We start from the raw sequence: 27588 nt of genomic DNA on the forward strand, positions 1-27588 counted from the left end.
CAAAATTCGAAACAATTTTGCTCTGTTCCAAGTGAAGAACACTCTAGGATAAACGTCACACTACTACTGTGTCCATCGTATACAAACTCGATAAAGCACTTTACTTTGGTTTTCTCAAGAGAGAACAAAAAGGCATTCCCATTAACCGCCCTCTTATTAAAGAAAAGGAGCGCTTCTACTAAACATCCTTATGGAGGCCGATCCGTCATTTTTCGGCTAGTTGCGGTTTTTTAAGGACGGTGGAAAAAAAAGGCACGTATCAGGCAACTGACTGTAACTGGCGAAAAGATGTCTGCAGACAGCAACGCAGCCGCAGAGTACATTCAGGAGTTCAAAGAAATTACAATCCTCATCCTCCCTACTCACCCCAGCAATGTACAACGCTGATGAAACGGGGCTAAATTTCAAAGCGTTGCCAACAAAGAGCCTGCTTCAAAGAGAGAAAAATCCCGCCTCAAGGATTTAAAAATGATAACAACGACTAACCGTATTAGCATGCAGCAACCTTCTTCCGCCACCAATAAGAACCTTTGATGTTATCGCTAAATTCCAAAAAACCTCGATGTTTTAAAAACATGAATATAGAACGTCTGCAGGTTTACTATAAAAAAACCAAAAGAAAGCTTGATGGATCCGACTTTGTTTCAAGAAATGGTTTGAGAAACAATTTGTGCCCATCGTGAGAGCCTACAAATGATGGAAAAGGACTGCCTGAAAGACAGTTTGTTACTCCATAGATAACGCTCCCGATCCGCTCCGGATGACTTAGAGCTGGTTTATTGGTGATATAATAGCCATTTTTTCCTACCACCGAACGTTACTTCGATCATACAACCAATGGACCAAGGAGTTCTACAGCTGAAAGCAAAATAACGGAAAAAAGCTGCTCCGAAGCCTGCTATGAGGAAAAGAAGACCTCACAATTCTCCAAAAGCTAAGAAAATCACGATCAAAGATGTAATTTTCTGGGTGGCAGAGGCTTGGGAAGAACACCAAGCGTAGGACTCTCAGAAATCGTGGCAAACATCTTTGGCCTGATTTCTGCAGTTTTGTTTGAAGAGGTTGTCCACCAGGGTAAATGAATGCGAACTTCTTTCCTCTTGTAAAAAAAATACCGGATGGGCGAAAAATGTAGAAAGAGTGTTTGATGAGTGGACGGCTGTAGATGACAAAGGCTCGAGAAGTAACACAGACGAAGACATCGTGGCACCAGGTGCAAGGAGTCCCCAGCTGATGACTCATGTAGCATGAGGATGAGGAAGACGCCCAAACTACCGATATTGGTTTCCACACTGCGCAGCTGCAAGTTGCCTTTGACCTCGCTCTAACGCCTACGTCGAGCACATCCGCTGCTACTCCCAAAGACTAAATGTTCATTCGGCATTGGCGAAACAAATTGCATCGTCCAGTCTTTTAGTGTGTTCGTCAAAAGAAGATCACTGACATTAGGTCTTAAGAAAGTGTTGGGTTTTGCAGTGTTTGTTTTTTACGTTTTATCCTTATTGAGTCCAGTTAAAGTACAAATTATTATGCCTAAGCCTTGCTTAGGGGTTTGTACATTATAAATACAGTACAGTACAGTACTATGTTTCATTTATTAACAGTATAAATATCCGTACAATGTAGTATCATCTAACGTTTCAAATGTAATTTCAAGTTGCTATATGTCAGTAAAGTAAATGCGTTGAGAGAAATAAAACTTACGTTTTACTATAATAACTGGTTTAATGTTATTTTCCTTTCCTGCCTTTTTAAGCAATTTAGATTTTCTCCTAGCCGTGTTCGGGATTAGGCGGATTTTCCGGGATTGGGCGGGTTTCCCGGATCGGCGGGACTGTACTGTATATCAATATATAGCAATGTTGCATACATGCATTGTATTTCATCAGTCTCGAGTCTGCTGCTATTAATAATTGTTTCGCTATAATGTTTACATTGTAGAGAAATTTTACTTGTTTTATCCTTTTCATCCACGTTTTGGTGAAGCTTTCATTCTACTAAAACACTTAAGATTAATCCGATTTCGGGCCAGTCCTGACAGCATTTTGTCACTGTACTATGATTCCCTTTAAACTGACGCAGTTTCTTTATTGACTGCTAGTGTTGGTTTTCATCATTTGATGGTAAATCTAGAGCTTTTGTAATCATTTCGAAATGATCTCATTTCAAAATAAATCCAGGAAACGGAAATGTTTGTTTTCTTCGAATGTTCATTCCAATGTTCAATTGTTCAACAATAGCAATTCAGAGTACTGAACAACAACACCCTCCTATTATTCTGCCATACAACTGGTATGGGCAGAATTATTCAACTAATGTTGTATAACGATCATTACCATCATAAAAACAACAAATATATCAACAAAAAACCACATACAAATATAATGCCCACGAATCTTTGGATTGATTGATACACATGAACTGTTAATATAATTGTAAGACAAAGTAGGCAAAGTGGTAAACATGGAAGAACATAAGGAGTACATTGAATCCATTATTTCTTTACACATCTGTTCAAAATTGGTTTGATCTATGATACGAAACTAGTTATTAAAACTAATTTGGTCAATTAGCAACTGCATAATTTGAGTTATATTGAAAATCCATTGTGTCTAAAGTGCTGACGTGTTCACAGATGATGTGGGTGACCAACTGTGCGAGAGGGTACTCAGTGTGCTGCTGGAGGTTTGGTTGGTAGCGTGCACTCACCACTTCCCCTCCCCTCCACTGTGGAAGACCTTGCGGGAGATGTCCATGACCTGGAGACATCGGATGGCTCTGGTTGAACAATGGAACCGAGTCAACCTGGCACTCACACAACGCCTTCTTGACTTCATGTATGGCCCCGGATTCCCAGAACTTAAAATTTGTTAGTATTTTACAATAATTGTTTGTAGTATTAAGACTTTGAGGGCTGTTTAAAACAAGTGTCTGTTTTCTTAAAGTTACGTTTATTTGTGGTTATTCTGAAACTTTTTCACTATAAAAGAATTTGGTATTTAATGATGTTAAATCATTTAACAGTAAGCTGTGTATTTTTGACCTGTAGTTGATACAAACGTGTTCACAAAAAGCGCAGCATTCAATTTATACCAGAATGCTGGCCAGAAGTGTTGAGAGCCAGTAGGTGTTGAGCATCTCAAACACTTCTCAGACCTTATTTTTAGTCATAGAATTATAGAAAATTTCTCATTTTAAATATATTGGGTGCTTCAAAAAAATGTTTACACACTTTGAACTTCCATAAAAAATTTATTTACCGTTCTACAAAGTAAAATTTCAGGAAATTAGAAAGCTTAAAGTCCAATGTAAATGAAACGTAAATAACAAATGTTAATACTGTTCAAATTGGTGACCTGCAGCATCAACACAATTCCGAATACGAGTCACTACTGATTCTGTACATCGTATCAAAACGTCCAATGAGATTTCTCTACACACAGCTTGAATCTCATTCCAAAGAATGTCTAGATTACATGGTTTACGTTTGTACACCTCATCTTTTACTGTGCCCCATAAGAAGAAATCCAGTGGTGTAAGGTCTGGAGAGCGTGCTGGAAACTCGATTGGCCCCCTGCGTCCTATCCACTGGCCCGGCAAATTTTGATCCAGGTAAGCTCGTACGTCCCTGTGATGCGGCGGGGCACCATCTTGTTGAAAATAAAAATTATCATTACCGTATAATACACGAATGGCAGGAAATATGGAATCAGCAAGCATTGTTAGGTAATTAATACCAGTTACAGTACCTTCAAATCGAAAAGGTCCAATGAGTCCCCTTGAAGACAAACTGCACCACACATTTACACCAGGAAAATTTACAGCTTTTTCAATTGTAATGTGAGGATTGCCTTCAGCCCAGTAAACACAATTGTGCCTATTGACAGTTCCATTAAGTTTGAATTGGGCTTCATCCAACCAAATTATGCTACCCATAAATTCCGGTTCACGTATCACCATCTCCTGAACCCATTCACAGAATTGCAACCTTCGATCTGGATCGTCGTCACTTAGCTGTTGCACCAGCCTTGGAATGTAAACACGATACTTGCCTCTCTTCAGAATGCGTAGCACGCTGCTAGCACTTACATCACTTTCACGTGCACCTTGCCTTGAAGATTTGTTAGGAGAGCGTTGAAACAGTTCCAAGACTGCCATTGAAGACTCATCACTTGTAGCTGTTCGAGGTCGACCTGAATGACCTTTATGCACATCACACACTGTTCCATGAACTTCGAATTTGTCTCGTATGCGTGTAATTGTTAATCTTGAAGGTGGTTCTGTATCATAATCCCTTCTCCACTGTCTTTGAACTTCATTTACATTCTCAAACTTCCAGTACCACTTAATAACCTGCTTACGTTCTTCAAAACTCAAACGTACGTCCGCCATGTTGATATTACAAATTCCAACTAACAATATAACATAATGGGACGATTATGCTGCCACCTGGCGAAGAAATACAACATTAGCCTTGTAGAGTGGGAAAACTACGATAGTTTAAAGTGTATACATTTTTTTGAAGCACCCGGTATATTAATACGCATTCAAACGCTTTTAGGATTTACAATATTTGTATTAGTAAATCAGAAAAATAAAACATTTTTGTAGTTCATCATTTATTTATTAAAGTATACACTTTACTAGAGAGTATAAAAAAGTGTTAAAATGTGTATTAGTTATATCTTTAAAATGACACATCACTCACTATGACTAAAAATAAGGGTACTTTGAAGTGTAACATTAATCTTATGGGGTAAAGCTAAATGTCTTTTCACTACAACTGGCTCTTCAAAGTCCTAGTGTGAAAATCAAGATCTACCTAAATTGAAATCAGAATCAACATACGGTTTCAGTAGTAAATATCATCATATTATATCAAAGTGTTTTTGTGTATTTCCTTGTTTACTTGAAGTTTTCGTAAGACAATTAATTAAGAAATAGTATAAGAATATAGAGTAAGTTTTAATCCATAAGAAGACAAAAAATTGATGTCATGCATTAACCCTCTCCTGCTCGCAAGGCATGAACCGGCACGGCCACCACATAGCCACTGCAGCTTAAACGGCACAGATCGGCACACACTGCTTTACCCCCTAGAGCCGATAAGTGCTGCTCTCGAGTAGCAATATTTGGTACTACTACGGGTTGTTTGCTATCAGGAGACCATTTACTTTACTTTTACAGTAGATTTATTCCATTATTTTGCTATTTATATTAGTTGTGCGGAAACAATGGCGGGTTGTAGTCGTACACTTCGTGACAGTGAAATCGATCTCGTTATTAGTAGTGATTGCGACGATTCAAGTGAGTGTAGTGATGTACCAGAGCTTTGTGAAGTGGTTGGTGACATTGAGGATATAGTTTGAAGTGATCACAGTGGCAGGGGCAGTGACGGCGAGCCAGACAGTGACCTTCACCAAGTAACTGCGCAACAAACAACCCGGCGCCCAGCTGTCCGTGTGCCCCCTCCCTGGTCTCGTACAATCAACTTCATTGAACCAATATATAGTAAAATAATTAATATATATAATTATAGTTAATTACAATGACAGAACGTGTGTAAGTTGAGGTGCCGCGTATTTTGACCGAGCACGATGGGCAGAGCGAATTAATTGAGGTTAGAAGCACCGTGAGCGCCTGGAAACAATACGAGCGGGAGAGGGTTAAACACAACTAAAAGGAAACAACATTCGCAGACCCAAAATAAAATTTTTCTCTTTACTTATTTTTAAGATCTGTTATGCAAGGTTTCCTCCATTTAAGAATCAATGTTCACAAAACTAAATCATGATTTAATAATGAGGCAATGATGGTTTTGGCTATTTGACGATCACGTCTATTATGAGGGTAAAAATGATGGTTGGCTGCCTGTTCACTGTCTACCAAAATATTCATGTCATTACTCATAAGCACTCGACCTGTCTCTAGTCGTGTGTGAGAATAAATATTTCCATGACATTTCCATAGTTATCAGTTCCATTTACTTGTGTTTAAGAGTTTTGCATATTCACAATGTAGTTTCTGAATTTCGTTTGTTGTCACATTTACATTTCTACTTGTACAGTAAGTGTTCTTGGATTTGTGGATTTTCTTAAATAACGTTTTTACTTACATTTATATTTACTACCATATAACATTTCTTATATTGAAGCTTGTGATGATTTAAAAGGGTACTATTTTTTTAACACACAATTCAAGGATTTTATAATTTAATTTTGTCAATTTTGAGCTGAAACTACAAAAAACTATTGTTATGCATTGTTTTAAATTCCTTACAGCTTAGAAAGTTTAATAGCATTTGGCTTCCCATGTCTAGTATGCGACTGTGACACAACTGTAGTCTGCAAAGTTTAGATCTTATAATAAATGTTTATATTGTAATACACAATGGGAGCAATTAAAATGGTGAAACATGATGAATTTTATACTATCATTATTTTGTTTAATTCACATTTTGATGAGTAATTAATTTAAAACATAATGTTTATAACATGTATGTGTGTAATGTGTATGCAGGAAAAAATATGGACCTCAGTTTCATGTTTCATTATTAGATTTATTGAACCTTCTTTGTAAAAACTTGTTGTAGGGATATTTTATCCCTTAAAATTATTTTTGCGAATTTGGATCGTTGCGAATTGAAGAGGAAAGAATTAAAGTAAGATGAAGAAAACAATTTTTCAGTCGTGAATTTGGGTGACTCTAGAAATAATGAGAATTCCAATTTTGTGCATGCATGTGTGTTGGTTTCAGTTTTTTCATTGGTTCAGTTCTTGGTCAGTACTGCTCCCCGATTTTGGTTCAGATTGAGATGTTAAAACCTTATCTAAGAAAGCTCTGTTCCCAATTGTTCAGGTTACTTTTTCAAGTTGTGTACTTTTTCTCCTATGTTGTTATTATTATTGTTTTGGAAGTTAAAAATAGTACAGTACATAAAGAGTCAAAATCTAATCCTCAGGGTTTTGTGTTATAATTATTTGCCAACACTAGTAGCCATTATTGTTGTATTGAGATATAAATTCATATACAGTAAAACCTGTCAAATTTGGCAACTCCAATATCTGGCCGGGTGACAAATGAAAATACGTTTTGTAAATGTAAGTGTTTGTGACTGTCACACGGGCTAGCTTGATCACTTTCTCCCACCTAGTTGTGGTAAGGGAGAGGTGCGAGAGGGATTGGAAGATTTTTTCCCCTTACTTGCCCATGCTATTTTTAGAGTGACTTGGTAAAACTGTGATGTCAACGTTTTCTAATAGTGGGAATTATTACTTTTTGCAATAAGTTTAAATCTAAATTGTAATTATACTGTTTTCTCAAATAAACTCGCATTTGTACCCTTTTAAATTTGTGTTTTATATTTTACAGTCATAACCACAAAAAACTAAAAATATTAAATGCATTAGTTTAGTTTAAAATTTAAAATAGAATAAATGTTTGCTGTATTATACGTTTTGTAAATTTCATGGGAGTTCAAGTATGTCTTTTCATACTTATGTAATGCTTTAAAAAGTTAACCATAATATCAGCAGTGCATTTTCAGTAAATGACTCATATCCTTCATATAAGTCACATATAAAACTCATATTATAAGTTCAAATCTGGCTTTCAGTCTACTCTGTCATCACATTAGGTTGGATATGACAACAACTTTCACATTACAACTTATAAATATTTCTTATGAAAGCAGAATTTGAAATTAAGGTTTGATTTGAGATGTAGAGATTGCAGTTGGGTTTTCATGTAGATGGGTTGCATGTAGAGATGTTGATATTGGGTTTTCTCCTTGTTCCAGTGGAGGAAGACTCTGCACTGATTCCCCCCGGGATGACCAACTCCTGCATCGCCCAGTGCTGGTTCAGGTTTCTCCACTGCATCGGCAACCCAGTTGACCTGTGTCGTCCCACTGTTATCTCCCAGACACACAAGTTCTTACAGTTCGCGCTCACCAGCGAGACGGGTCAGTAAGAATTGAGCAACAGCAAAAGGATCAAGTCAATTTTCACATAGTCCATCACAATTAAAATGTCACCTAAAGGAATCTGCCATACCTTGTTTTTTTGTTTATGTCGGCCTTTCAATAGATTAGGAGATGAATAAATGCCTATTACATAATTTATTTACTGAACAATCAAAAAAAGAATTGTAAACATGTTTTATTAAAATCAAAGTATCAATCAGTAAACGAATTCAGTATATGGAGTGAGGATTCGTATACATACATTGTACATTTTTAAACTTTAAACGAGCATAATTTTTTAAAGAGTGAGCCCTGTGAGGTCGGATTTGCGGCATTGTACTCTACTAATAAAGACCTTTAATTTGATATATTAGTCAACCTATGCTCTCATTTAAGATTTCCTTCGGACTCCTTGCAGGCCATCCTCCTAACATGACAAAAGTAGGTGCAGTAATGACGTACCAAGTTTTATTGCTTTATCTGTAATTGTTCGGATATTATCAAGCCCATGCAGGACTTTTTTTATACCTTGTATATGAATCTGTAATCTTACTGGGTACAATTAGGATCCTAACTTTAATTTGTATTGCAGTGGTGGATCCCTGTCAACACCCTTGCCTGTCTGTACTGCCTCTCAACTTTCTCAAAGCCATCAAGGGCATTGCCGGTCAGGTTGATGCCTTCCTAGGTAAAACAGTTTTAAATCTCTTTGTTTTATATTCAAAATATTATAATTTAAGTCTAGGTTCAGAGTTTCAAAATAATTTTTTATAGTTCTGAATAAATAATTAATTGCACTTCCTACTTTGACAGTTTTCCTGAAAATTTAAAATATGAATCATCTGTATACCAAGTAGAAATAATGTTGATTTTTTTTCTCAAGACAGTTTTGTATGTTATATAAATACCAAGTGGCAATAAAATATGTTTCTTATAAACCCCAAATTTCATTATTTTTTGAAACTAGAAGCTACTTTGTTTGTACTGCCTTTATTCCATTCTTATTACTAATTTGTACATAATGCATTCTATTAACCATGCGAGAAGTAAGCAAATTCAAATCTTCATCTTTGATATTCAGACCTTTATATAAGCTGTGTTTACACCTAAAGTTGGCAACATATTGTTGCCAGCAACAAAAGTTAACAGCAAATAAATGTTGGGGACTATTAAAAGTTTTGTTTGTTGGCAACATTTTCACTCACTTTTTTGAACGTTTTACCAGTTATTTCCAAGATGTCAACACCCAAAAACACTGTAATTTCTTCTTACACTCCTTTGAAACTGCTCCTCTAAAGATTTAATTTTGGCGTGAATTTCAAATTTTCGGAATCATTTTCTAGAGATATGTCATTCCATCCATAGTTCTTTAGGTTTCTATTTTTTAAATCAGCATCACTTGGACTCCAGAGGACTTGCTTCTCACGATACAGCTCAATCACATTTTGCACTTCCTTTTGTGACCACTCAAAATTGCCAAAATCATTATCCACATTCAATAATAAACCAAACTACACCTTTGAATATCTAGAGCAGCAATAAATTAATTTTAAAATACACAACGTACCATTTGTGGCACATGACATGAGTCATTCTGAACACCGGAACCGAGCACGTGGCCGGAACAGAGGAAGGGGAAGTATTCCCAACAATGTTGCTCTTTCCGTGAACTGTCAATATTGTTGCCAACAAATGTTGGAAACACTCTTTGACCTGTTACGACTTCTGGTGAGTAATGTTGTCCACACAGAAAAAAAACCAACAACATTGCCAATGAATATCAGCAACAATTTCTCTCAAAAAAATCATCAACATTTTTGGATAACTTGTTGTCAACATGGCTTATGACTGACAATTTCAAAATGTCTGGTTAGGTCTATATTCCCAGCACTTTTTCACTTTTTAACAACAGCAGTAATCTAATGATAAGCAATGGATATACAAACGCATGCATGGATTTGTTTATTTTGTAATGATTTTCCTAGTGGCCTAATGTTATAGAAATTAGCGCTATCTTTTTTATTTCCTTACTGGACATTCAATAGTTTATATCATGTAAATATGACGTAGTAAATGTAATGGTAAGAATACATGTCATTGTAAATGTTATGGTAAGAGTGTACAGTTTGTAGCCGTGTGTCTCCAGGTATTGCGTCTCAGTCGCTCACTTGGGACACTAGCGAGCTGAGTGAGCGGGAAAAGAAGGACACTCACCCCCCCTCTCACTCTCCTACCCCGCCACCTGTGCGGAGACTCGCTAAGAGCTTTAGTGTCACCCCCTCTGCTGTCACTAAGGGTACGCTTGTCACCTCTTCCTTGTTGGTTAATGCTTAAAAAAAATATTTTTCTAAGATTTTAACGTTTTGTATTTGTTGTGAGTTGTTATTTACAAGTAATTTAGTAGCTTTAAATAAAATTTGTTGCAAATAAATGTAGGATTTGCTACATTTCTTTTGTAGTGTAGTGTTAATTCAAGTATAATTGTTTTGTAATGTAGCTCTAATTCAAATTTCATGTTGAAAATTAAGTTCATGAAGTACTTTTATTTTTACAGGATGACAATCTGTAGATATTTCTTTGAAATACCAGTTTACCTGCAGTATATTTTTGATAATAGTCTTTTTTTAATATAAACATGTAGAATTCTTAAATTACTTGAGAAATTTTGTGACATGATTTTTATTAAATAAATATATCCGAAAATGTTTTTATAATACTCAGAGCATTAACCAACCCCTGGTTAAGGTTTCTGTTTTTCAGTTTCATTTCTTGTCTATCTTTTCCTCTCAGTGGAGTTTGTTATTTCTCTAAATTACTTTCTAATTTATGTTCATAAATATAATACATTTAACTGGGTTTAAATATTGTAATAAAACTGAGTTATTTTATATTAAATTACTTTTTTTACTGTAAAAATAAATACAACTTCACTGAGAAAGGAAATTACAAATAAAAATCTGTGCACTCTTGTTTCATTTGCTTTGCACTTTTTTCTGAATGAACTACTCATTTTGTTCTTTGGGTGGTTGGTTATTTTTAAATGATTATAATGATGAGTATATGCTCGTAAAATAAAATTGAAATGTTCATTATGAAACAGGTTAACTTTTTCCTTTTTTTGGGGTTTACAGTACTGAATCTAATGAATTGTTTACTTTAAAATGTTCGGAACACGTTCCGTGATGTTTGGTTTTATCTTACAGCAGTGGTTTCATAGAACTTGTCGCATATTTATTTTAAAATGCTTTTTTTGTTATTTCAGTTTTTGTTTTTTCATAATCTGCATCTGTTTCTCATTTATTAATTTGGTCATACTTACATGTTTTGTGTATGTTTTTATCTCTGAAGGTGGTTTGAAACTAGTCCATTCAGCTGAGTTCATTCGTCAACACACATTTGACGATTTTGGTAAAATAAGTTATTTGATTGGTTGTTGCTTTATTATGAAATGTGGCATCCGGCACATTAACACTGTCACTTGCTATGAAGCTGTTAATACCTAACATATTGAATTAACAACACCTAGGTAATGATACTGAAAACTATATTGTAACTTTAAATTTATTGTAGGGTGAAATGTGAATAAATTCTAAAATCTACAAGTAATTTATATACTCGTATATTATACATATTTGATTAGAATGTAAAATATTACACCACGTTGCATTTGCTTCTAAACAGTCAGTTTCACTAGCCTTAGTTTTATTCAGTAATAAGTTATATATTCTGTGCTATTTACGTAATTAATTCACTCCTGTTAAGCCGTAACAGCTAAAATTGTATGTAAATATAATATCAAATAAAATATCTTAAATATAAATAAAAGCATGTTGTAGTAACATGTAATAAGATGCTAATTTGCTCCTGAATTAACTTTCTAACTGCAACATAAAGTAGTAGCAGTTAACTGTTCAGCATCTGCATAATATTAATCTAACTTGCAAATCAATGTGTATCATATTGTCTGTATTGTGCAATTTATTAGACTTTTTAAATAGTTGCTCTTTTAATTGATTGCTATCGATACGAAATACTTATAATTAATGTTAGTACTTTTATAATTAAATAAAAGTTTATGTTAATTTATACTCAAATTTGATTCAAAAGTGGGATGAAACAATTTGTACAAGTAGGAAGATGTATTTAGAGGCAACCAGTTAGATCTTGATAGTTTTTAACCAGACACTTGTTTCAAGCTACTCTATTAAATAAATCATTTTAATATCCATAAAATAATTCAGATGTGGGAAGCAACTTAAAACCTCATCGCCTACAGACAATGTTATAATCAATCTGTAGTGACCGCAGATGACCAAAACCCATGGGCAATCCAAAATTGTGCAAATATAAGTTGGCCTAATCTATCACTGAAAACCATGACTTTAAATTGAGTAATATATTTTAGTATTGGTTATTTCTCGTGAACCAGTATGTGTAATAATATGTTTATAAGTTTTAGTTTCCTTATTAATTTTAGGAATTAGCTTAAAGATTGAATAACATTATTCCACAAAATAGGCTTTGTTGTGAAAATATAAATAAATAAGATTAATTATTAGTTTACAATATTAGTGTTTATAGATTTTTTCAAACAATGTACCATATTATTGGCCTTTTTGGTTTGGAATAACTGAAGCTCTGTGACGCTTTTATAACTTCACCTGTTGTCTGTTAACTGAATTTATTTCAAGTTTTAATTTTCAAATTTTTTTTACAAGACTGGTTTCTCCTTGTGTGTTTTCAATGCAGAAACAATAGGATGAATTGGGTAGAGTAAACATAAGATAGTTTAGTTTATTTATGAGACACTTCATGATGTATTGTTATTGCTTGGATATCACTATTTAAATGAATACCCTACTCACTGTAAATTCATTCTTTCTACATAATATATTTGAAAAAGTAAGAAGTACCTATCTAAACACAGAAACAAATTAGATCATATAAATTTTGTTATATTCCATTTTTGTTTGTAGGAACATTTATTACTTTCTTTTTATTTAGCAATTTTGGAAATTTCACAATACCACAGATCCACCCACTGATAATCAGGAATTAGCTCATTAAAACGATCTTTGTAGAACAAGAAGCAAAAAATTTAAAAAGAAATTAATTACCAGGTACCAGTTCAAAAAATTAAGGCTTTTTACTTTTTGAATTTAAATTTATTTCCCATGCGAGCTTAACCCTATTAGTGCTATGAGTCCAATCATGACACATTAAAGTGCTGCCCAAGCGATAAGTGACAGAGCGCTGCTGGAGCAAAATTGTGAGTTATCTGCACACCCAGACATCAAATCAGGTTGGCTGTGTGATCTTAGGCACTACTCTAAGACACGGGAGTTGGCCTTAGAGTCGCGTTTTGTTTTCAATTTCCGTACCTGACGTTAGGAAATTTTTGCGGTCTGGTGTGCAATTATGAGAGTCACTGGTATATGGTAAAGCTGTGTATCTTCAAGTTGATGCACAAACATAAGATAAGTATACTACTCCTTCAAGCCTTTATGATTAAACAAAAAAAATATAGGTACTATTTACTTTATAAACTGATTTAAAAAATTTTATTTTGCTCACTTAGATTTTCAAAAGTTTTTATTTCAAATAATCTAAATAAAAAATGTGAATTTCTAGATTCAGTTCCTTACCCAAGAATCTGACTTTTTAGAACCCAATTTTAGGAATCAACACATTATTATTTTTTAATGGTATATGGATAACACATAGTGACATTGTGCTCAGTAAAAAAATTATGGATACACTAAGTTGCAATGAATTTGAATTAAATCCATAATTTGAAATCTACACAGAATTTAAAATAAGAATAAAAAGTATTGTTATTAGGCACATTTTTAGTTAGGACTAGTAGTAATAGCAGTTGCAATCATAATTGAATTGAAAATCAAGATTTAAGCTGCAAATGTTGGAATTGAATTACAGAAACTGTCCATTCTTAAAGTTAACATCCATACAAAATTGTGTGGATATTAACTTTGGCCTTCTTTTTTCACTTTATTTAGAAGTATGGAAATCACAGAACTGTATTCATAGTCCTCTTTAAAACAATATTAAGTTAGTAATTTAATGTAATGGAGATACAATAGTTACTATACCATTACAATTAATGAGGGAAATTTATTTTTTAAATCTACTTTGGTTGATGTAAGTTTTATGTGGTAATGGAAACTGAATGAGATAGGAAAACGTTTAATTTATCAAATAATATGCTTACAACATGAGAATGTCAGAAGCAGTTATACTAAGATGTTGTATCCAGGCATCCCTAAGGCTTCTTTGATTGGCCTGACATCCAGCCGCATACATACATCGTCTGCTCATACTCCGGTCAACTCTGGCCCTTCCTCAACATCCAGTGCTACTTGTGAGTATCTCTAAGTTATATTTTCAAGAAATCAGTAACTCTTCAGTTCTTTGTAAAATAATATCACAATAATTTAGATACATAGTAAAGATAATATATAAAAATTATATCATATTTTTATACAATTACAGCGATGCAGTTAATTCAACTTATATTTTATCTCTTCGATTGATGGGTTACTGTTACTAATGTAGTTAGTTATGTCTAACACTTCTACAACTGGCTCTGAGGAGTTAAGCGATCTTGGTGCTTATTTCAGATTTAGAGCATTTAGTAGTGCTTCTGGTTTGAATTAATTATTTTTCTGGCATCATAGTTGAGTTTGCCTTGTCGCCCTGATCAAGAAATGTATACATATGTTTGACAAGGTCAAAAAGAATCTACTTCTGGCTCTTGTATTCTACTTTGGGTCAAAATCCCAGCTGTCCATTAGTATTTAATTTGTCGGAGATTAACATTGGTGCTAACTCCTCTCCACTGTATACCAAACTGTTCTTGAGGTAATGTATGGACAACCTACATGAACATAAGAAAAAACTTTTCGGTCTGGCTAGATTATTGGTTTCACTTTGATCTGTTAATACGAGGGTCATTTTTTATTTTTTCCACCTCCGATCTCACGCCATGACAGCTAGACATGTTGCAGGTCTGCAATGTGCGCAGTAGTCGATCATGCATCTTCCCCGCTACGACATCTGTCATTACCTAGTTGCAGTAGTCAGTTTGCACTGAGCTGCAGTCGCATAAGCATGGTCACCTCTATTGATTCTCTCACCAAATGTTAATTGAAGAGTGTTATTCACAGCAGGACTGAATAGTGCAGCAGAAATGTATCTAAGAATGTACCGTATTTACGGAGAAAACATTATGAGTGATGGTGTTCTACATGAATGGTGTAGAAAGTTTAAAGATGGCCAAACTGATGTGCATGATGAAGGAAGTCAAGGTTGCGACATTTTCACCACAGACGGCCTTTTTGAACAATTTGACAAAGTGCTTTATTTAAGAAAACTGTAGATTCACAATAAGTGATTTGTCTTTGGAATTTTCAGAAGTTTCAAGATATTCTCTTCACTTTATTGTTACTCAACAAAAAGGCTACAAAAAGATTTGTACTTGCTGTTCCAAAGATGTTGACTGACACCCACAACACTTGCCAGATGGCTTCAGCTTTGACATTCCTTGAATTGATAATCGAATTTGACATTCAGCCATCTTTAGACTTTTTTGCGATTCACACACATCGCTCAAGATGTTTTCTCTATAAACACAGCACATTCACAGATGGATTTCTGCTGCACTATTCCCTCCTACTTGCAGAAAACAAATAAAACTCCTCAATTTACATTTGGTAGGAGAATCAATAGAAGTGGCCATTTGTATGTAACTGTAGCTCAGTGCAAATTAACTACTTGAACTCGGTAGTGACAAATGTTGTAGCAGGGAAGATGCATGATTGACTACTGTTGTCTAGATGATAAAAAATTTAAATTTGAGTTAAAATTACTGTTGATAGAGCTAAGTGTATATGACATTAAGGAATTTATTGAATTTTGCAGCCTATCTCAAAATGTATGAATCTAAATGTTTTAAGTTGTCTTTTATGTAGTCTTTAATCTTAAACTAAATTTTTTAAATTTTTTAATATAATAACTCATGCCCTACAGTCAATATTATATTTGTGAAATGTTCTTAATATTTTTTTAGTATTAAGTTGAATTTTTATTCTTGTTCCAGTTCTAATTTGACGATGCCATGCTTGTGAAACTTGTATAAAGGCAATAAAGAATTTGATTTGATTTGATTTGATTTGTTCTCACCGCTGATTTGCCATTTGTCTGGCTGTCATGGCGTGAGGTTGGTGGTTGAAAGAAAAAAGGCCCTCATGATGTAACAGCATCTTACTTTCTATTCTACTTAATAGATGAAAACCTGTGTATTAGTAAACAATAAATCGCAATAGTAAAACCAACTCTCCAACTTCTGTGCAATAAAACTTTTGCATAGGTAGTTGAAATGTACATTGTGTTGTGACAGTTCACTTACTATTAGTTTGTGGCCAGTAGTAAAATTTTAGTTTTGGGTTGTGGTAGTTCAATGGGACTACTAGATGGCCACTCAGTCCACTCTCTCGCATAGAGAGGTCCCAAAAAACATTTCCTTTTTACATAATTTTAGACTTTTCTATACTTATTAATGATGAAGAAAAAATTTATAATTTATTGTAGTATTTTTGAGATTGAATAATTAATTATTATCTTGAAAGTTCTGCTGTTGTTTAGTTACCTTTTTAAAAATAAACTTTACTTCTCAAATGTGTAATTGAGTACAATTGCTACAAGTACACAATACTGTACTATGTTATCAACCCATTAACTTACCTTGATAGATGCATACTGCACAGCACCGTACAATGTAAAGAATAATGGGACAATGTCCTCTAATTGCCAACATCAGTTGTAGTTTTCAGTTTCTCTGCTACATTATAGTAATTGTAAAGGGAGTTTTAAAAATATTGTTTTTTCTCCTTAAATCTAACTACATTTTACTTAATTCAATAGTTTTTATTCTATATCACATTTGTTGTGGTTAGGCCTAAACCTAGAATCCTTATTGATTTAATTCACTAAAGATTCTAGGTTAAATTGTCAATTCTACATTGAATTTAAATTGCCAGATTTTGATGTACTTTGTTGCAAGTGATTGTATTTTCCTAAATGTAATAGACCACTGCGCCACTATCAGTACAGCGATTCAGCTTCTATTAAAGCAAAAGAGCTTTATACTCTTGTGATATTAAAGACCAAACTAAAAAAACTTAAGAGAACTAAAGAGTACATAACAAAGTTTAAGGTGAAATTTAGGAAACTAATCTTATAGTAGAAGAGAAGACCTAGTTTTTGTAGGATTCATAGTTTGTGTTAATATAACTTTTAGTTATTTTGCAGAATATTCTTGCAATTACTGAACTGTTCTAATGTACTAAAATTGTCATTTAACTAGAAACTCTGGCTACTGATTATGGTATCAGATAGATAATAAAAACAATAATACTTATCATGTTGTGACAGGAGTAGATATGGCTTACTATCCCATGTATGCACAATCAGGAATAAATTCTTAGGAGTTTATTTGTTGGGCCCAAAGGACATCAGAGAACATGAGCCCTTAAATCTAAAAGGTTTTTGCTGAAGCCTCAGATTTTAGGGTTAAAAATAAGTAAGGGAGGCACAAAGGTAAAAGGACTAAGTGTAGAGTCTTAGGCTCATTCTCTCATTGAAAAACAATTGTAGCAGGTCAAAACCAACATCACAGTGCACACCATTCATTTATAACATGCTGGAGCTTTTCTGTTAATTCAGTACCACCGCATGTATATTACTTCTTGTTCTTTTCAAAACAAAAATTGAATTTTGTTATTTTAGTGGTAGATACTATCTCGAGGAATGTTTTTTATTGGTTGCCATTAGTATGGGTCAGGACCGCAGCTTGCGATGAAGTTCAACTACTAGTTCCCTCTTTGGGTATTTGTGTTATATCCCTCCATTTCCCTAATTATTTTATATTTACTCCTTGAACACTTTCTATATACTTATAACTTATTTATAATTATAATTTATAATTATAACTTTCAAAAACGTGTCAACTCCAAGAATCATTGGTGATAATGGCCCACCGGAAATGCTCATCAATAAAGATTATTTACAGTAATAAAAATAGACCAGGCTAATATAAAGAGGTATGTAAAAAATGTTAGGAGTAAGTATAAAATAGTTAAAAAATGCAAGGAAAATGCTGACACAAAAGTTGGAAATAATGGTTCAGACAATTTTCCTCTAAAGTACCTTTCATTGTACAAAATTAGTCAGGATCACATTGAAAGAATAGTTTGCTACATATGATAGTTAAACAGTCACAATAACAATCTTACTTGTAATGAGCTTTCAAAAGAATTCTCTTCTATATATAACTATCTGAATTTTCACTAAGAAACAAAGGAGTGCTCGATGAAACTGTTGAGTTTTTTTACTAATGGTTTGATTAAGTACATTTAATAAACAAAAGTTATTACATTAGTGCACTGGTAGATATATTTTCACAAACAATAGTATTCAAATTTTACAAGAGCCAATTAAAGTCATATTTAATACACATGGCAGCCATTTTGTTAAAAATAATGTTAGTTTACTTATAAAAGGAATGTGATAGACGGGTATTGAGCAGTACTCCATTTTACTAAATTGTACAGTCAAAACATTCATAAATATAAATCACTTAATACAAATAATTATTTTCTTGAAGGAGTAGATTAGGTAGAAATAATTATTTTTAAAATATTTAAAACAACAAAATTTGTTATTTGTATACAGTAGAGTCCCGGTAATCCGAGGTGAATGGGACCGAATGTACCTCGAATTGTGAAGAACTCGAATTATACGGAACACTTGGGTTATAATTAGAAACTGAAGGCAAACAAAAGAAATATGCCTTTATTACAAATACCAGCATTAAGAAATTACTTACAGAGGTCCAAAGATGCAATGTTTACTTAAAAAAACTGTCTAGAGTTTTTTGTTTTCACCACACTGCAGCGTTTGCGGGCAGCCATGTCTCTCTACCTACCGCCGAAGCAGTAACGTGTCTGCCGCTGTTGCCTCTGCTTGCTGCTCTACGTAGCGCAGGGCCGCATCCAGTGCCGCGTACCCGTCGCTGTGAGTCATTGCCGGGTCTGTCTCCTGCACACTTTCTTCTTCCTCACTCCCGTCAGCTGTCATGTCTGTGACCATCTCAACTATGGTGTCGTCTGTTGTCTCTAACTGTTCGTCCCTACTCATCCACTTTCCAATATCAGTTTGATTTGTCCCATTGCAACCAGGAAGTCTGTTTATTAAATTTATTAACGGTAGATCGTCTCTTCATCATCATTTTCAATTTTACACACTCTGATTTTCTTCCGTGATTTCTGGATTGTTTCTGGTTTAAATATCGCTCCAAGCTTCAGCGATCAATAAATAACACATCTTTGATTGTGACTTTTTCAAGAAATCTTTTTATGGTTGCCTCTCATTAGTGATTTGTTTAAACATTGATTGCAACAAACGGCGTCTGTACATTTTTTTTCAAAGTTTCAAGTACGCCTTGGTCCATAGGCTGAATGAGGCTGGTCAGCGTTCAGCGAGCAAAAAAACATCGTGCGTGATGTTCGATCAGTTCCCCTTCATCTGGGTGTGATCCTGCGTTATCAAGTGTTAAGATGGCTTGGTAAGGCTGAGAGGCTAGGTTGCTTTTCTTCAAAAACTTTTTGGTTTTCAGGAACAAATTCACTAAAAAACCAGTTTGGTTTAAAAAAAGTTTTTAAAATTTGTTTGTCCATCCATGCGTTTTTTTTTTGGTTTGTATAAGTTGCTGGAAGCGTTGAAATAGACATGTTTTTAAACGCACGAGGCTTAGCAGACTTGCCAATGACAGTTAGTTTTAATTTATGGCTTCCCGACGCGTTTGAAGCGGCTAGCACAGTCAGTCTCTCTTTGCTTTTTTTGTGACCTGGAGCAGCTTTTTTCCTCCCATGAAGCTAGAGTTTTTGATGGCAAAGTTTAAAATTCAAACCAGTTTCATCACAGTTTGTAAATCTGATCAGGTGTTAAATTTTCACTTTTAATAAGATTTTTTAACTTTTCACAGAACTGAACAACCGCCTCGGAATCCGCCGAAAGTTTCTCCCCACAAATTTCTAACTGCCTCACGCCATAACGTTTTTTTTCCAACAGTCAAGCCATCCTACACTTGCCGTAAAATCTTCCTCACATTCATTGATTTCATTGCGAAAGTACAATGCCTTTTCCTGTAAAATAGGTCCGGAAAATAGGACAACCTTTGTTTCTTTGTTGACAAAACCATAAAAATAGAGCCTCGCTAGTTTTTTCATACTCTGCTTTTCTTCATAGACTTCCGCTCATTAGTACACTTTTCCGAGCACTTTTCTGATGCAAATTTTTTCAATTTTTATCGCGATTCCTTCGCCAGTCACCAACTGTCACTTCACCAACTCCATACTCGGCAGCTAATTTTTTTAAACGTTTTCACCTTTATCAAGTCTTTTAAGAGCTTCTAGTTTTGTTTTTATCGGTACAAACTTTCTTTTACTTTTTTGAACTCATAGTTCACTGTACAATGAACACATAAACACTTCAGAAAATACTTTTTTACCAAAACTTAATATTTAGACAACAAGTACTGTACGTTGTAAATAACAGACGGGTAAGCGCACTGCGATCGTAATCTAGAACAACCGTACCGCAGTCGAACGTGATGAGCAACGGACTGATTTATTTTTTAGACAATACGGGGCGCGATGTTCCGTGGCCTTGACAATAGGGTAGGGGTGGGGCGGTGCAAATGAAGTGGCACTGATGAGTCAGGCTGCCGGCTTCTCCAAGTAGCCTAGCACTCAGTTTACAGACATGCTCTCGAGTGTGTTGTACAAATATGTCAATATCACATTTTATTTTTTTACATGTGTGCTCGGATTTAACGGAACCTCGGACTATCGAGACTCGAACTATCGGGACTCTACTGTATTGTGAAAAACCAATTATTTTAATGCTTTAACCAGTATTCTGAATATAGTTGGGTTACCTTTAAAAATAATATTAGTGGTTTAGTTAACTTATCATTACTGTGTTAATATTATTACATTATACTGATAGTACATCTACACATCTATTACAGTAAAACGTAAAAGTTAAGAATTCAAGTTCCAAATCTATAGATCTAGAGGTTGTTCAGGCTCAGTGCAGACTCATTTTGTCACCCACAGTATTGATTACATTTCACTTCCTACTCGAATTTGAATAATTTTTTGACCACAAAAAATAAAGTATAAAAATGATTTTCATTTACTGACACAAAGTTATTATATAGACATTTCGTGAACATTTCACAAATATCATTGTAGATTTTTGCTATTTTACAAATCACTGCTAAATTCCCTGATAAAACTGAATTCCCTAGGTAATTCAGGTAAGAGGAAGACTGCTACATCAATGGTTAGTAAGGTAGCATTTACAATTTTCCAGACAGTAGTAGTTTAAGTAGTTTAAATTACTAAAATGTATTCGAAATTTATTTTTCTGTTGTTTTTCAAGTTGCAACTTCTTCATCCTTTTTAAGTCTATAAAAGTATGATTTGTACTAGAAGGTATTACCATTAAAACTTTACAATTTGAACACAAAACATTGTAAATTGCAAAATTTGATACAAAATTAAATACCTAAAAATAAAACTATATGTACATAACATCTAATATATAAACTTGTGTTCTGCACACTGAAAGACTGTTGCGACTCAACAGAATTCTTTGATATAATAACAGATTACGTTTTGATAAACATAACAGTGTATGTTTTGATAAACATAACAGATTATGTTTTGATAGTCGTTTTCATGCACTATCAATCATGACTGAATCATTAGGATGGAATGGTCTGTGAAGGTCACAGTCGTCTGAACCTGAGTGTGATTCGTTGAGGAAACTGTAAACTGTAGTTGTAGTTTTTGTCACCTAAGTGAGAAAGTCACCTCATTGTTTATTCAGTTCTCTTATCCAATCAAAGGTATTTATTTACATGTATTTCTGGGGCTTTTATGGGTTATGGTATCATATCATTAAACATTTAAAGAGTGAAAGTGTTTAAAATAAGTTTAGTTAATTCGATATTCCAAGTTATTTTTCATAGTATATTTCAAAAATCAAAAATACTCCTTGTTAAGTTTGTAATTTTTTAAGTTAAAACATTTATTCTATAAATCAGTTATTTTAATGTAGATTCTAAAAATCTTAACACGTTCACGACGACAATTTTCCAGGCATTTTAATATTCCATTGAATTTCTCAATAAAAATGGCAAAAAATTAATATTTTTTTATGCAAAACATCGAAGTATAATGAGAAAAGTATGTAGGCTTCATAATTTTGAAAAAAAAAAAAAATTATTTTGATGTGTTTTTTCAATGTTTATAAGTGTACCCCAAAGAGGCATCTCCAAAATTAATTTTCCTAAAAATTTAAGCAATTGTACGCCCAGTGTATATCCAATCATGAATTTTGCGTCGTGAAAGATCCCCTATGGGGAACACATCATCATGAAACGTGTTAATGTGTGAAATAAATATTTTATTTCAATTTTGTTATGTTTAGTGACATAATATTGTGTAATCCCAATGCCCAGTGCATATGTATATCCAATCATGAATTTTGCGTCGTGAAAGATCCCCTATGGGGTACACATCATCATGAACGTGTTAATGTGTGAAATAAATATTTTATTTCAATTTTGTTATGTTTAGTGACATAATATTGTGTAAGTATGCAACAAATATTTAAGTTTTTCTAGGTTTTCCAACATAATATTTTGCAGGTTTTTATTCCTCATGCACCCCCAGTATTTTAGTTATTGTCTTTTAAGATTTTAAGAGTGCTCACTGTACGTTCAAATTTCCTGATTTTCTGCCATATGTGAATAATTTAGTCATTGCATGCTAGAAATGCCCATGTAGTAAAGGCAGCTGTTTGAGTTTACCTTTTATTGTTCTAGATTTCAATATTTTATAGTAATATACGTATTGAATACGTAGGCACACAAATTGTTACAGTCTTTGATTTTCAAACCATTGATGACTTATCATAGATTGGTTCTGTTTTTGTATCGTGAACCAGTTGCATGATGAGTGCAATCAATAAACTAGAGTGGAATCTTTAATGTTTTTTCCAAATTTATAAACTTGTGTAATATTATTTATTTAACAAAATCAGTAAAATGTATTGTACTATAAATATTACTTAATATATTTTAAAATTCTGGACTTAGTTATAATACCTATATTTTGCTCTTTCTTTATCACATTGAGTAGTCATGTTTTCGACATATTTACCTTTAGTTAGGGAAGTGTACAAATTTTAATATGTGAATTGAATACAAGGAACATTTATTATTGGATTTGAAATACAAATTTCTATTCTGTAGTTTTAGGTATTTTAGTGGAACTGAAATATAGTCTATTTAGATCTAAAACTATCACTCTAATGTTGAGATCCAACAAACACAGGAAATTATGTAAATAGGTTTGAGTTTACATGGAGTGGTGTTTTAAGTAAGCACCATTTTTATTTATAAAATAAACTTTTTGTAACAATTTTATTTCTACATGAAAGCCCATACTTTTTATCTACTTTTCTATGTATTTATGTCGAAAAATTACCAGTGTTAAGTCACTTATCATATTTTACAACAAGCATTTGTAAGAATATTCTTGAAGCAATTAGAAAGTTTTTTGTTAATTTAGTGCATTTTATTGCATTGTTAAACAAAATAAAAATCTTACATAGAAGATAGGCATTGTTTAGCATATAATTTTTAATTGCAGAAATAGCTTTTTTGTAAATAAATAAATGTTGTTTTTGTTTATATTAAAGCAGGTTAGATCCTATTGTATTAGCTAAAAACAAACCTCAAGCAATAAAATTACATTGAAAATCAATATTTTACAATTTTTTTATTTTCTTATGTTTTTAGTATTTTAGTTGAGTACATCTAAGGGGTCAGGTACACAAATATTATAAAGCACCAATATCTTAAGTATCTGACTTTTAAAAAATAATCCAAAATTGCCTAAAATATTTTGAACTATCCAAACTAAAAAGCCAGTACATATGTATAAAAAAGAAATAAATAAAAAAAGTTATCGTGAATAAATTGAATAATAAAATGAATATTAATTTTATTATAATGAGAACTATTTTAATACACCTTATAAATTTATTACTATAAATAAAACTTAATCGGTTCATGAATCTACAGGCTGAATGTAGATATGGCTTAAATAGATATGATTAGAAAGTTGGCTGAGCCTTGTAAGGCGAATGAGTCCATTGCTTTAGTAGATGCATTTACTTTCTCACTCACCCATTCATATCTTGTCATCATTCATTTCTTTTCACACTATCACTCATGGTATCATCTTTGTGTGTATGTAAGTTATATTTCATACATTTTAATTATGTTACTTTGCTTTTGCATAAATCTTTATGAAGTTGTGCGTTTATTTTATTGCTATTATTAACTTTTGTAACCTACATATTTTTATTTAATAAATAAATTGTTTATAATATTCTGCAGATATAGAGTATTCACATAAATACTTTTTGTGACTTGTAAGATTTCTGTGGATTGTGATTATACATGTTTACAGAACATTTAATTTTATTTGTTTATTGCATAAATTCACTGGTTTATTAAAATCCCAGGCTCTCATCTGTAATGTTAAAACCAAGAAGGAGCCACATAAATTCAAAATTATTCACAGGTGTATAATACCAACAGAATTCCTGTAAAATTTTACACTTAAACTATTAAATTTTTTAAATCGACTTTATAGCACTTTGTAACATTTTAAATAGCTTTTTCGAATTTGTGTCTGTTGAGTTATCTTTGCTTATTTTGCTTGCTTTCTTTACTGTTGAAACAACTATTGTTCCATTAAAGCTCCTGTGAATCTGTGGTTCAACGGTAACTACGTTACAATTAGCTGTGTCCTGTAGTAGATTGGATGGCTGCTGCGTGTTTTCTTTTCCCATATCTGCTTCACATGGAAGTAGCTGAGCCAAGAGACTGTCATCAGAAGGGAAATTGGCACTATGATCTCCGAGTTGAATGTAGAAATGGTGGATTTTAGAAGTGATATTTTTTTCTAAAAGCTCTTCATTTAGTATTTTGAGGTTTTTTTCTCTCATTTCAGTGTTTGTATTTCACCTTCAGCATTAAGTTTGCTCATTTTCAATGCTTCATTCAAAGCTTTCACTTCATTGTTGAGTGTTTTTAGTGATTGATCTTGTGGCTTGAGCATTTTCAGTTATTGCTGAGACTTTTCTATATTCATCCTTGGTATTCTGGAACGTTGATTTGCAAGATTCAGTTTACTCAAGTAGATTTTTTGTCACTGTTTCTTTCAGAATTTTGATTTTGTGCTCAGTTGTTTTTCTCTGGGTCCATATGATCATTAAACTCATTTGTCAACATTTCTTTGGTCTTCAGTTTATTCTTCAGATGGTAAATTTCTAGATCTTTTAAATTTTTTTTTATTTACAATGTGTTGTAAAAGAGTTTCAACTTTTATTTTGGATTCTTTTAGTCTATCTTCTAATTTTGAGTGAGATATGCTACATTTAATTTTAAGATCGTGAATTTCATTCTTTAGTAGACTCTTTTCATTTAGAAGGAAGCTGCCAGCTTCAACAGCAAGAATTAAGGATATCTCTAAATCTTGCTCTTTGTTTGTTGATAGCTCTATAATTTTGTCCTTTAGAGTGTGTTTCTTTGATTTTAAAGGACAAATATGGTTGGTCATGTAACAGAGTTTCTTATGCTTCAGCAATAGCACTTTCAAAGGCAGTATTTGATATTTTTTGTTTAGAAGTTTTATGTAATAGGTAGTTTTTTAAAGGTGTGATGTCTTTTTCACTACAAGTAGCAGTTTATTGCTTAGGGGCAGATTGATGTTATAATGGTTCTGGAAAATTATAGCAGGAAGCAATGTCAGAGAGGTGTATCAGATTGCTGTAGAGAGATACAGCAGTCTGGAGCTCCCTGGATAACAGTTTGGAGCAGCTTTGTAGGGCTATATGATATCAATACTACAGGTAGTCTAAAGATAGCAATGGCCAGTTGAGGCACTCCTCGACCAAAAGACATGTATGGGGAGGGAAATTGAAGAACAAACGGTTAGGCTGAGTACCTCGGTAATAAATTATTATTTCAGTATTAATTAGCGGTAGCTTTGTTATTTTCTATGAATTAAGTTCGAGCGCATTAAGGGAGATTTGGGGGCTTGACTGGTGTGTTTTTACAATACTAATATAGTAAAAGGTATTAATAGTTATAGTCACAGTACTGGGGGTATAACTATACCTTAATAAGTAATTCTATTAGGTCACAATAATAATTAACAATATTATCATTAGAGCTGGCTGGGGAACGGTCGTGTTCCACACCTCTGGGGTTACTATTTTATAAATTCATTAACCACCTGACCATTTGATCATTGGTTAAAGATTGCGGTTCATTTCAAAAAGAATAAACACTTAAAAGAGTTTAAACATGATTTTATCTTTGGCTTCAATGGTATGGTAGCATTTCATTTGGCCAACGAGCTCACAGAGTGCATTTCTGGTCTGATGACTTAAGGAGAGCCACTGTTTTGTGAGAAAAATGTGAAGATCACTAAAAGTGGTTCTCTTGCTTTGTATTTTATGAGATTAGCGTATTCTTATAATAATGTGCTTGACTAAAAGGATCAGCCAATTGCAAATGTCCTCATGGTAGCACTTGCAAAATTTGCACATAATTTCACTGAACATGAACCTCACAGCCCAAAACCACCTCCCATTCAAAAGTGTATATCTCTATGCTATTGAACGGGGTTTGTGGAAACAATAACTGTAAAAAAACCCCCAAACAATTTGAAACTTAGTAAATAAATTTATTATATAAATATCTCGGCTAAGTTTGTTGGCCAGCTTGGTACAATTTTTCGTTTCAGTACAAGGGCAGTTCAAACTTTAAAAAATTTACAACTCAATTATTTATAAATCTAGAGAAAAGAAAATTGTTTTGAAATCCATATAACATTCCAAAACATTTTGAAATTATGAATATTTTTTCAAATTATCAACCATTTGAATGATTTTAAGATATTGATTAAATGTACATACCATAAGAAACTGCCTATCACCTTAACTGGTGATAGGAACGCTGAAACAAATCCAAACTTGGTACAAAAATTGATCGTAAAAATATCTCAAATAAGTTAATTGGCTGGCTAGGTAACCCATTTTCTTTCAGTGGTAGCCATGCAAACTTTTTTTAAATTAGTTAATTTTAAACATAACATTATTTATCGACTTAAGAAAAAAAAAAAACAAAACAAAAAAAAACTTAGTCTGGAATGCTTATAACATTTCCTAAAGTTTTTGTTACAAACCATTTTTTTTTTTATCAAACCACATCTGAGATATTGGGTATATGTAAATGCCATGAGAATAAATTAATAATATTTCAGTTGTGACACAATCTAACTATTTCTTCTAACGGAGCCATAAGGAACATTTAAAATATAACTCTCAATTTCAGTCTTATTTGTTTCTTCTATAGCGTAATAAATTCCCACTCTGGCAACATGGTATAAATATGG

At 33.2% G+C, this 27588-nt stretch overlaps 1 protein-coding gene across 13 annotated transcripts in view; it reads left to right on the plus strand.

The window, feature by feature from the left end:
• LOC124367694 (ral GTPase-activating protein subunit beta) overlaps nucleotides 1-27588 on the plus strand; it is a 101226-nt gene that overhangs the window by 14209 nt on the left and 59429 nt on the right. For 8 of the 13 annotated variants that reach the window (XM_046824729.1, XM_046824730.1, XM_046824731.1 and 5 more), the window contains 6 exons: nucleotides 2636-2869; nucleotides 7799-7963; nucleotides 8556-8651; nucleotides 10110-10259; nucleotides 11312-11371; nucleotides 14238-14342. In XM_046824729.1, the coding sequence (XP_046680685.1) occupies nucleotides 2636-2869; nucleotides 7799-7963; nucleotides 8556-8651; nucleotides 10110-10259; nucleotides 11312-11371; nucleotides 14238-14342 (810 nt within the window). The remainder of the gene's footprint in view (nucleotides 1-2635; nucleotides 2870-7798; nucleotides 7964-8555; nucleotides 8652-10109; nucleotides 10260-11311; nucleotides 11372-14237; nucleotides 14343-27588) is intronic. The other 5 variants (XM_046824734.1, XM_046824741.1, XM_046824735.1 and 2 more) reach the window with 2 other exon arrangements.

The sequence above is a fragment of the Homalodisca vitripennis genome, chromosome 8, assembly GCF_021130785.1.
Source record: "Homalodisca vitripennis isolate AUS2020 chromosome 8, UT_GWSS_2.1, whole genome shotgun sequence".
Classification (NCBI taxonomy): Eukaryota; Metazoa; Arthropoda; class Insecta; order Hemiptera; family Cicadellidae; genus Homalodisca; species Homalodisca vitripennis.